This window comes from Mustela nivalis (genome assembly GCF_964662115.1).
Source record: "Mustela nivalis genome assembly, chromosome: 3".
NCBI classification, from domain to species: Eukaryota; Metazoa; Chordata; class Mammalia; order Carnivora; family Mustelidae; genus Mustela; species Mustela nivalis.
In genome coordinates this window covers 35,844,276-35,857,037 of record NC_139022.1, presented here as the reverse complement: position 1 = coordinate 35,857,037, position 12,762 = coordinate 35,844,276, and the positions used below count along the sequence as shown (strand labels likewise).

The following is a 12,762-nucleotide window of genomic DNA, read 5'->3' as shown; positions in this document are numbered from 1 at the left end:
GTAATTTACCATATTAACAGACTAAAAAAGAAAAACCATATGATCATCTCAAAGATGCAAAAAAAAGCATTTGGCAAAATCCAGCATCCAATCTGATAAAAATTCTCAGAAAATTAAAACCCAGAAGGGAACTTCCTTAATTTGTTATAGGGCATCTACAACAGGGAGGATGAGGAGGAAGGGGAAGACAAAGAGGAGTAAAAAGAGGGGAGGAAGAGGAGGAAGAAGAAGAAAAACTACAGGAAAAAATAGTAATAGTGTAAGAATGAATGCTTTCACCTTAAGAAAAGGAACAAAACAAGGGTATCTGCAACTAAGCACTTTTGTCCAACACTGCAATAGACACTCTAGGCATGGAAGTAAGGCAAGGAAAAGCAACAAAAGGCACCTAAAGTAACAAAGATGTAAAACTGTCTTTATTTGAGATGATTTTTCTATATAACTATTTATATAGAAAAACTATGGAATTGTCAATTTAGTTAAGCTATATTCATAGATTGGCACAACTTAGGGAAGAAAGGCAGAAAAGGAGTTGAAGACAGAAATAGGAACAAAGAACAATAGCAATAAGCAGAAAACAATAGTACACATGATAAATTTTAATTCAACTATATTCAACTATGATATTAGAAATGAAAGAGGAGTCATCAGAGGAGATCCCATGGACATTAAAAAGATAATAAGTACTATGAACTGCTCTATGCTTACACATTTGATCTTCTAGATAAAATGGACCAATTCCTTAAAATACATAATGTGCCAAATAAAAAAAAGGAGAGAAATGATTCCTAACACATTCTGTGTGGACGGCACTACCAATACCAAAACCAGACAAAACATTACAAAAAATATATAAAACTATTGACCACTATCTCTTATGACCACAGATACAAAACTTGTTAAAATATTAGCAAACCAAATGCAACAATGTATAAAAAGAGTTATAAACCACAAGCAAGTGGGACTTACCTCAGGTATACAAGACTGGTTCAACACATGAAAATTAATAATGTAATCCATCACATTAACAGACTACATAAGAAAAATCACACAATCTTATCAATAGATGCAGAAAAAGCATTTTCTATCATTCATGATAAAGACTCTCAGTAAAATGGGAATAGAGGGGAGCATCCTCACCCTGATAAAGACTATGAAAAGTCTACAGCTAACTTCATACGTAATAGTGAGAACTGAAATCTTTCCACTAAGGTCAGGTATAAGCAAGGATGTCCCCTCTCACCACTCCTCTTCAACATTGTGCTGAACACCTTACTAATGCAATAAGTCAAGACAACCAAATAAAAGATGTATAGATTGCGAAGAAAGAAACACTTTTTAGTCACAGATGACATGATTGTCTATGCAGAAAATTCAAAAGAATAGACCAAAAAACTCCTACAACTAATAAGAAATTACAGCAGTTTACACCATACAAGACTAAGATACAAAAGCTGATTGCTAGGGCACCTGGGTGTCTGGATAAAAGTCAGATTATCAAGATGTCAGTTCTTCCCAACTTGGTCTGTAAATGAAATGCAATCCCAATAAAAATCCCAGCAAGTTAAGTTTGTGGAGATCAACAAACCAATTCTAAAGTTTATATGGGGAGACAAAACACGCAGAACAGCCAACACGATATTCAAGGAGAAGAACAAACTAGGAAGATTGACACTATCTGCCTTCAAGACTTACTATAAAGCTATGGTAATCAAGAGAGTGTGATATTGGTCAAAGAATAAACAAATAGATCAATGGAACAGAATAGAGAACTCAGAAAGAGACCCATACAGATACAGCCAACTGATCTTTGACAAAGGAGCAAAGGCAATGCAAGCAGTAATGATAGTCTCTTCAACAAATATTGCTGGAACTACTAGACATCCATGTGCAAAAAAATTGAATCTAGACACAAACCTTACACCCCTCACAAAAATTAATTCATAATGGGTCAAATTAACTTACAATGGGTCACTTTAAAATGTAAAATTCAATAACATAAAATTCCTACTAGAAACATAAGAGAAAACCTAAATGACCTTGAGTATGGGTAAGTCTTTTTAGATACTACACCAAAGACATGACCCATGACAGAAATAACTGATAAAGTGGACTTCTTTAAAACTGAAATATTCTGCTCTGCAAAAAATAGTATAAAGAGAAAGAGAAGACAAGCCACAGACTAGGAAAAAAATATTTGCAAAAGACATATCAAATAAAGGATGGTTATCCAAACTATACAAAGAACTCTTAAAACTCAGCAATAAGAAAAAAAACAACTGAATTGAAAAATGGGCCAAAAACCTCAACAGACAACTCACCAAAGAAATTATACAGATGGCAAATGAACATATTAAAAAGTGCTCCACATCACAGATCACCAGTGAAATGCAAATTAAAACCACAATGAGATAAAACTGAACACCTACTAGAATGGCCAAAATCCAGAACACTAACAACACCAAATGCTGTTGAGGATGTGGAGCAACAGGAACCCTCATATATTGTTGGTGGGAATGCAAAATGGTACAGACTCTTTGGAAGTCAGTTTTGTGGCTTCTTACAAAACAAAACATATTCTTACCATATGACTCAGCAATTATGATCCTTGATATTTACCTAAAGAAGCTAAAATTTCAGGTCTGCACAAAAACCTACATAAAGAGTTGAGAGCACCTTTTTCCATAATTGTCAACATTTGGAAGCAAACCAAGGTATTTTTCAGTAGGGGAATGGATAAGTAAACTATGGTACATCCAGACAATGGAATATTATTCAGTGTTGGAAAGGTATGAACTATCAAGACATGAAAAGACATGAAGGCATCTTATTTGTATATTACCAAGTTAAAGAAGCCAGGCCTGAAAAGGCTATGTACATATAGTATGATGCCAGATATAAGATTCTAGAAAAGGCAAAAACATGGGAACAAGAAGATCAACGATTGGAGCAAGGGATGAATAGGCAAATAACAGGATTTTTAGGTCAGTTAAAATACTCTGTATGATCTTATAATAATAGATATATGTCATTATACATCTGTCCAAACATATAGAATGTACAACATCAAAAGTGAGCCATAGGGTAAACCATGGACTTTGGGTGGTTATAGTGTATTGATATATTCATCTTTCATATTCATCTTTCATAAAATATTGATATATTTCATCTTTCATTGATATATTCATATTTCATTCATTCTGGTGAGTGATTTTGATAACGGGCAACATGATGCATGTCCAGGTTCAGGGGTTAAATGGGAAGTCTCTGTACTACCCTTTAGTTTTGTTGTAAACCTAAAACTTCTCTACAACAGTCCTTTTAAGGAAACATTCCTAAACATGATATCAAAAGCATCGTCTATTTTAAAAATTGGTAAACTGGGGTGCCTGAGTGGCTCAGTGGGTTAAAGCCTCTGCCTTTGGCTCAGGTCATGATCCCAAGGTCCTGGGATCGAGTCCCACATTGGGCTCTCTGCTCCGCGGGGAGCCTGCTTCCTCCTCTCTCTGCCTTCCTCTCTGCCTACTTGTGATCTCTGTCTGTCAAATAAATAAATAAAATCTTTAAGTAAATAAATAAATAAATAAAAATAAAAACTGGTAAACTGGAAAAAAATAAAAATAAAAATTGATAAATTGGACCTCATTAAAATTAAAAAACTTTTGCCCCCTGAAAGACCTTAGCAAGAGCATGAAGAAACAAGCTACAATCCAGGAAAACCAATTTGTAAACCACATGTCTCACAACAGACTCCGATCTAGAATATATAATGAACTCTCAGGACTCAACGGTAAAAACAGCTCAATTAGAAAATGGGGGGGGGGGGGCGCCTGGGTGGCTCAGTGGGTTAAAGCCTCTGCCTTCTGCTCGGGTCATGATCCCAGGGTCCTGGGATCAAGCCCCACATCAGGCTCTCTGCTCAGCAGGGAGCCTGCTTCCTCCTCCTCTCTCTCTGCCTACCACTAATCTCTGTCTGTCAAATTAATTAATTAATTAATTAATTTTTTAAAAAAAAGAAAAGAAAATGGACAAAAGCCATGAGGAGGAGACATTTCATCAAAGGCGATATGTGGATGCCAAAAAAGCATGAGAAGGTGCTGAGTGTGATTAGCCATTAGGAAAATGCAAATTAAGTGCGGGTAAGGGATAGTATGTCTGACTAAGGATGAGAAAAATGCAAATTAAGACCACAATGAGATATCATTATATGTGCGTCATAACAGCTAGAATAAAAAAGTGGTAAAAACAAATGGTGGTTAAGATGCAGCAAAACTACCATTGACACATTGTTGGTGGGAATGAAAAATAGTACAGACACTTTGGGAAACACGTTAGCATTTTCTTAAAAACTGAACATGAAACAACCATGTGACCTACCAATTGTACTCCTTTCCTGAGCATTTATTCCAGAAAAATAAAAACTCATGTTCAACCAAAACCTCACACAATTGCTCCTGGAACCTTTATTTGTAGTAGACAAAAACTGGAAACAACTGAATGTTCCCATTCAACAGCAACAGCCCACTCCCCCAGCTCCTAGCCACCAACATTCTACTTTCTATTTCTGAATTTAACCGCTCTAAATAGTAGTTAAATACAATGTCCTCAAACTTCATCTACGTTGCAGCATGTGTCAGAATGTCCTTCCTTTTTTTTTTTTTTTTTTTTTTTTAAGTAGGCTCCATGCCCAGTATGAAGCCCAACACAGGGCTTGAACTCAACACCCTGAGATGGAGACCTGAGCTGAGATCGAGAGCCAGCCACTTAACTGACTGAGCCACCCATGTGCCCCAGAACGTCCTTCCTTTTTAAGGCTGAGTAATATTCCCGCGTATATATAAGCTACCTTTTATTTGCCCATTTGTCCCCACCGATGACCATGTGTTCCGCCCACCTTGTGGCTATTCTGACTATGGATATGAGTATATCATCTGGAAGTTTTGAGGGTGTGCCCCCGGAACTCTCTGTTTGATAAACTCCCCTGGGGATTCTAATATACATTCAAGGTTTGTGAACCACAACTTGAATTCAGGATTTCCCCAAGGATAGATGAAGAAGGATTTCGGGTAGCTCTCAGACACACTATTATAGAGAGCTGACTCACATATGAGAAAGTCAGTCTTTTTCACATTTTATGAATCTTTCTGGTAAGGTCAAGAGAAAAATCTTGGTTTGATGTTATTTATCTTGAACACTGGCTTCTAATTTCTCCTTTTAACAAAGCGAGAGCAGCCCTCAGATGTGGAGCTCCAGATCCTTCAGCAGATAATCCCTAACAGGTGAACTTAATAACATCGTTTTTTCATCGTATTAATGACTCTACAGCACCACGCCTATAAGTTCTATATGATAGAGTTGCTTTTTAATAGATCTACTTAATATTTTTGTTTAAATTGAGTGATATTTTTTAACAAGAGAATATGGCCAGAGGTATGTGAATATGGCAAAACCCGGAAGAGTGATGTGCCAGAAAGTGAAGTCCGGGAAATACTGCTTTTAGGAACATCAGCATTTGGATTTTTCTCTCAACTTCCTGCACATAGAACAAGAGAGGCGGACCCACAGAGAAGCACACATCTAAGGCATCCAATAGATGTCTCCTCTGTGGCAGAAATGGAATGGCACCTGCCAGAGGGGGAAAGGCAGAGAACATTTGGGAAGCATCCCCAGCAATCTCTCAAGCCAGAAAATCGGGGACCTAAGCCTTAGAAGAGTGAGAGCGCGACGCTCTTCGAATATGCTGGAATGATTTTCTTTTCTTTTCTTTTTTTTTTTTTTTTTTGCCTTAATGTTGAGTAAAATTTTCTAAAAACTGCAGCCTGTCCAGACTGTGATAAGGGGTCACCAACGAAGAGAAGTAAACACGTTCGGCAATCAGCTCAGAGACATGGAGGGCCTGACTCAAGTCACACAGCTCAAACTCAGGCCTGGTGGGCTTCCAAAATCGGCTTCACCGCACTGATCCTGTCGCCCAAGTTCTTTGTGACCTTGGCTTCAAACTCAACTGGAGGTTTCTTTCCCTTGTGGTTTCCAAGGCAGGGAGGCAGAAAAGCAATTTCCAAGCATCAGCTCCTCTAAGATGCGGCGAGTCTGGAACTCTGCAGTGGTCTATGAACATCTGGGGGACCTTATTCGGATTTCTGCTTGTTTGAATTTTAATGTTCTCAAAATACGGTTTCTAGTTACCACTAGTGCTGGCAACACAATAGAAAAATGGAAAGGGAATTTCATTTCCCATATTTGTGAGGGCAGGCTCTCCAGGCCATGGACCTCATTAAGAAGAGATGGTTTAGCAAACGATTTACTGACTCGACAGAAGAAAATACTGTCCCATGTGAGGGCAGTGTCCTTTTTCCCCCTCTGAAAAATCCTGCACTCTGAACCACCCGCACAGTAATTACAAAAGGTTTCCTGTGCCCTTAAATCTGGTAACACAACAGCCTAATGAGAAAATTTCCAAAACTATTTTTCAAGCCTTGATGCATGTTCGAAAGAAAAAGAAAAAAAAATCATACAGTCCTTAAAAACAAAAGTTACAGATTACACACCCAGCTGAGGGAGCTTATTAAACTTACTTTCAAAGCCCTGCCATTTTCAAAAATAATGCAGGAGATGATTTGGGGGGGGGGGCACTGAGTAGGTTCCTTTCCCTCCAGGAACATCTGAGAACATTTTCTCTAATAATAAAAAGGGAGAGTACATGCACTTGTGTAAACCGCAAATGGTCCACCAGTGCGTGAGCGAAGAAGAGCGCCAGTGTGAAGAAAGATCCTTTCCAGTATCTTCCACACACACATGGTTTCCCCGGCGCCCGCCTGGGGTCAGTAACGTGGTCCAGGGCGTGGAAAGAGGCAGTTCTTGAGATGGAAACGTTCCGTGTGGAAAGTATTATCCCAGATGAGCGTAAAGAGAACACATGCATGCTACGTGAGCTTGCAAACTCGGGGAGGTCTTGTCTCCGCTATTATTACTATTACTACCATTACTACTGCTACTCCTACTCCTACTCCTACTGCTATTATTTTCTTCTTCCCGGGGAAGGAATCCTGAAAGCGCCAGCTTCCCCATCCTCTGCAGAGATGTTCAGAAGGCTTGGCAGGGGTGGGGGAAGCTGCGGCACACGCACAATACATGACTCGCTCTCTAGGCAGAGGATGCGAGGGGATGAATTGAAGAGGAGTCTTAAGTTTTGGAGAACCTCAGCAAAAAAAAAAGGGGGGGGGATGAGAATAGCACCGACGTGAGGGTATTTGTCGCAAGAGCAGCAGCTCCAGATCGCGCGGAAGAAGAGAGCAGGGAGCTGAGCGCGGAGGCCCGCTCGGGAAGGGAAACTCCGCGACAGCCCCAAGCTTCTCCAAGGTTAAATGCCAGACACCACCCGGCGATCTGCTTAAAACACAGATTCCGATCCTTTGGTCGAGGGTGGGGAATTTGTAGTCTCGAACAAGATTGACAGCTCCTGCCGGCCCCCGGGCCAAACTTGGAGGAGCAAGGGATTTGCTCACGGCGGCGAAGCCCTTCTGGGTTAGAGCAAAGGTGGGGAGCAGGGGGCTTTCTGAAGACGACGGTAAACGTCTCGGGGAGCAGCGACCTTAGAAGGGCGACGGCAGAAACGAACTGGATGCTGGACGGGCCCGGGATGGTGCTTCGTTCGAATGAGCCAGAGGAAGGACCGCAGTCTGGTAACCGCTGTACAAGCAGGGTTTCTGAAGGGAAGGGGAGCAAGGAGGGCTCTACAAGAAAGCAGCGCCAGCGATGGGGTTTGGGGGGAGGGGCAGAAGACGCGCACCTGGACGCAGGCAGGCCGCTGGACTCTCGGGCGGGAGCCCGGGGACGCGGGAGCGGAGGGGACGCGGGCCGGCCTGCGCTTACCTGCGCTCCCCCTGGTCTGCGTAGACGCTGAAGAAGAGCCCCTCCCTGAGGTCCTGGTACACCAGGCCGGAGAAGCTGAGCTGCAGCTCATACCGCCCCCCGGGCTGCAGCGGGCCGCCCAGCTCCAGCACCATATACTGCATGTCGAACGCGAACCACACGTCGTCCACCGGCACGCGGCCCACCGTGCCGTCTCCGGCGTCGGAGGCGAGAGGACCCCGCACCTCCGCGCTCTCGCAGTCCAGGAAGAGGCTGTGCAGCAGCAGCCGCCTGGTGGCCGCGGTGCAGCGCACCGTGATGTTCACGCGGCCCGTGAAGGTCAACGTCGGAGCCCAGGACTCTTGGGGCCGCAGCCGGGGCCACAGCTCCAGCTCGTAGTGCAGGGGCACGAGCCACGGCGGCAGGCGCAGCTGGTCCCAGGGTCCTGGGGGGCGCCCGTGGCCCGTGGTGGCGGTCACCACCGGCTCCCGAGTGGGGCGGGTGCGCCCGGGGGGCAGCGGCTCTTCTGACGTGCCGGGAGGGGAGGGCGCGGTGTCCGGGCCGGCGCGGTGGGGAAGATCCGACGGCGGCACGCGCGCGCAGCGGCCGTACAGGGCGGCGAGCGCGGCCAGCGCCAGCAGAAGCGCGGCCGCCAGCCCGGCCAGCAGCAGGGCTACCGCGCGGCTCAAGTAGAAGCCGGAGCTGGAAGGGGGCCCCATGCTTGGACCCAGGGCGAGGGCTAGGCGAGAGCCGGAAGACGGCGGCGGCACCAACCTTGCTCCGGGTGCTCAGTGATGGGACCCCTGCTCTTCCTCTCTGTAACGTCCCTCCCCCAATTCGTCGTCCTCCTCCTCCCCGAGAAACTTGGGAGACGCGAGCGAGCGGTTGGGACCAGGGCTTCCCCCTCCCAGCTAATCAGATCCAGGTCCCTGCCTACCCACCCCCGCCCCGCCAGAGCCTGGGGAAAGAGGCGGATCCCGCGCACCGACGCGCGCGCCTCTTTGGGTCGGAAGGGAAAGCCCAAGTGGATGAGGCTTCCAGAGTCGACGCCGGAAGGGGACGGTCGGAGCAAACTCGAATTTGGGACACCTTGGACGAGGATGTTTGAATTCGTGAGATTTGCTGGATGCGCCCCTCGGCAGTTTCAAGGGTTGTCGGAAAAGACACGAACGCATAGCACACCCCGCTTCTTGACTGCAGGATGGTATGCGAATAGCACACCTGTCGGCCGCTACTGGGGATGCGAGTGCTAGGGGGTACGGTGCGGGGCTTAAGGATCTGGACTTTTGGAGACGCACTCTGAAATGACCCTGGATAGGTGGGGGGCTTCCTCTCTATCAGAATTCCCCAAGGCAGATCGTGGGACCCTAAATTCGCCACCTAAATAAGCTCGGGAATCACGCAACCCAGACAGCGAGTGTAACGATGGAAACCAGGAGTCCCGCCTGGTTTCGGTGCTTGGGACGTGGGGCTGCGGGAGTGGTCGACAGAAAGGCAGGGAGAGGGGACGTCTCCGGGAAAGGGATAGGACGGTTCTGCTTTCAAAACCGGCTCGTTTCATGCAGCAGTCGTGCGGCCAGCCTTTCCTCCGCCCAGAAACTGCCGGGCCAGGAGTCCCAGGCGATGCCCTAGTCGGTGAGATCTTTGGCATGCCGGGCATGTGTGTGCTATTTAATGGGTGCTCCCGGGGTAGTTCTCCAGCCTCTGCGCCCAGCCCCGAGTTTGCACGCACGCACTCACCTGCATTGGGAATGGGGTTGCAAGTATTCAGCGGGCGCTGGGGAAGAGGAGAGAGCGGTTAAATATTCACCTGCCGGCCGAAGACTTCCTTGAGCGTGTATCCCGTCTTCCAGAAGGAAGATAATTTTTCCATCTCGGCCAGGAAATGGTCTTGGCTTTCCTGATTTGAACTGTAGGTCCCATCCAATAAGGAGATCTTTCCACCTGAGTCCAGAGACGGGTAAACCAAAGGGATTCTCCCGGGAAATGTGATCCACCCTGCTCCTCCAGCTGAAATTAATTACGTTAAAAACAAACCTCCAGCCAAGCTCACGCATTCACTGTGCTGTAACTGGCGGACCAGTGTCCTGATTACAGGTTTGATTGGCTTTCTTCAGAAAAGGAACGATCGTGTTTAAAAATAATTATGGCCACCTGCCTCCCTCCCAAAAGATCCTAGGTAGAGCTGAGGGAGAAAAAGCTCCTTCTGTTTCTCCTACTGCAAGTCAGGCTGCCACAACTATGAGCTACTGAGCTATATAGCAGGGGCCTCTGAGTGTAGGTTATTGTGAGATGGGGATTGCCACAGATGCAGAGCTAATGAATTATCGTCTTTGCCTCCCAGTGGTCCATTTCTGGAAGGATTCCAGACTCCCAAGGAAAGGTTAAAGAAAGAAAAAGAGTCCCTAACAGAGTGACTTGAAGTTCATATTAGAGGGGCCCCTCCCCTTGATTTTGCCTAAGAAACTCTACAGAGGTGTATAAGCAGACAGAGTTGTTAAATTCTATTTGCCTAATATCATTAGACAAGTAGAAATTGGCTACCACACAAAAAGGTGCAAAGTAATAAAATGACATCCAATGACTCTCAATTTAAGTATCTTATTTAAAGGGAAAATATTTGATAAATCGTTAAACCACTCAGAAGTTGCTAAATAATACACTCACTGAATCATGCTTATGTTAATAATTTTTAAAAAGAACTGGAAAATACTATCATATGAAATTTTTGACATTTCAGTGAAAGACTAGTTCCGGGAAACAGATCAGTTGCCAGGAAAACATTCACTAAAAGTTTTGGTTGTTTTTTTTTTAATTTCTTAATGAGATCTCAGAAATTCCCCTTCCTATTTAGACCAGCTAGAACAGTGATTCTCAGCAGGAAGTGCTTTGGGCTGCTCCCCTCCCCTGGACATTGGCCAATGCATGGAGTCTTTTAGTTGGTGGCTCTGTGGGGTGGGGGTGAGGCTTTGCTACTCATATCTAGGGAGTAAAGGCCAGGGATACCGCTAAACATCCTCCAGTGCACAGGACAGCCACCTGCAACAAAGAAATACCTTGCCCAGAAATGTCATCATTGCTACTGTTCAGAAATCCTAAACTAAAGCAATAACCCAAGGCTTTTTATGCTAGCCCAATGGGACTTGGCCTTTGTATCTTTGTACCTATTTAGTTTTGTTGCTTATGCTTATGTTTCGGCAGGTCTATTATCCCTCCATCATTATATCTTAGTACTTACTATGAGCCTCTATAATACTTTATTCTTCCCCTTGGGCCATATGATTTAATTTTTCTTTTCTCTTTTTCTTCATTTACTTTGCAAATTTAACTTTTTTTTTTGAATGGGTGATATATTCATAAGGCTCAAAAATATAAAGAGTGTGGAAATTTATGTTGAGATATCTGGCTTCCACTGCTTTCATAGTTAATAATTTTTGATAATATTTTTGTGTATGTATCCTGTGTTTCTTTACACAAATCATGCAAATACAGTTATCTACTCTTGCATTTCTCCCCTTTCTTAAGTTAAAAAATAGTGTACTAAAACATGCTTCTGACCCTTGCATTTTTTTTCATTTAACAATATATTCTGTGTATCTTTCTGTAAGGACCTATTTAGAAACTGTCCCTGCTCCCCTTCTCCCAGGTGATTTACAGGTAACAAAGCCCAGATACAAAGGTGGGTCAGGCCAGGTAGAGACATCAGATCAGTGGGGGGGGGGGGGTGCATACTGTCTCCCTGGTTACCAAGGAGTATGGGCCCCGCCCTTTGGGAGCCCTTTTGGCGCCAATCCCAATCAAGGTGTAATAGGCTGGTTCAAATGTCTACTAGCATAAATTGTAACTCAGTTGGTCACCTAGCATCACTGTGGAGTTTCCTCTGTGTGTTACAATCTCATTGGTCACCTGTGCGTGGCCAGGCCCGACCGCATGGCCTTTGCCCTTAAAAGCTAGCCTGTGAAACAGAGAAGGGTCGCCCTCTCTTGGAAGAGGTGCGGCCCCGAATGTTCGGTTAGATTCTTGATGCTTGGCACGAAATAAAGCTTTGTTTAACCTTCGCTTTGTATCAGTCTCACTCCTTGAATCACAGACCCATTATTGGAGCATAACACTTTCCATATCAGTCCACCTAGATCTTTCACATTCTTTTCTACAGCTGCTTTGTATGGATATACCTTGGCAAAGATTTGGTTCTGTGAAAGGATTCACCAGACTCCACAGGGGATCTTCACATAGGCTTTTATTTAAAGCCAAAGAATATGGTACAGCAAGAAAAAGAGAATACAGGCAAGTATTGGAGGTCAGAGAGACATCCCCTTTGCCCTTATTTGCATAAATATGGGTCACACTGTGTCACCAACTCAAACTGCCAACATCTTTGAGAGGAATCTTGTTTACAGAAAGGAGCTCAAGTTGCTCAAAGGGGAAGCTCTTAGAGAACCCCCTTAAATAATCAAGCCAGATTTGTCAGACCTAGAAATCCAGTTGCCAACCATCAGTAAAGCAATTAACCTGGGTCTCCAGGGAGAATTTCAGACTCAAGTCAGCACATCATAAACTAATCAAGAGTCAAAACTCAAATATCCAAAAGTAAGACAGAGTAAGGAACACTGAAAATCCTCTCCTCTATGAAAGCAATGTGAACTCTGAAAAAATGGTCAGAATTAACTATTTCAGAACTCTGGAAAATAATCAAAATCTTGTAGCAATCCAGGGAGTGTTTGTTTAAAAAAAAAAAAGCCAAATATCAGTTAAGAAAAATAATAATAACCTGAGCTTTATAATATTTTAACTTGCTTTATTCTCATTTCCTCCTTTTCAGCTCTGCAGTAGGTTTAAAAATCAATAAACCATAAGTGACTCTTAATCTCACAAAACAAACTGAGGGTTGCTGGGGAGAGGGGGGGTTGG

General features: G+C 44.1%; 1 protein-coding gene across 1 annotated transcript in view; it reads right to left on the bottom strand.

Moving 5' to 3' along the window:
• Positions 1 to 11,395, bottom strand: part of LVRN (laeverin) — a 68,898-nt gene extending 57,503 nt beyond the window's left edge. Inside the window, exon 1 of the mRNA XM_082725073.1 lies at positions 7,873 to 11,395. Coding sequence (XP_082581199.1) covers positions 7,873 to 8,570 — 698 coding nt within the window. The 5' untranslated portion in view covers positions 8,571 to 11,395. The remainder of the gene's footprint in view (positions 1 to 7,872) is intronic.
• Positions 11,396 to 12,762: the final 1,367 nt, after the last annotated feature.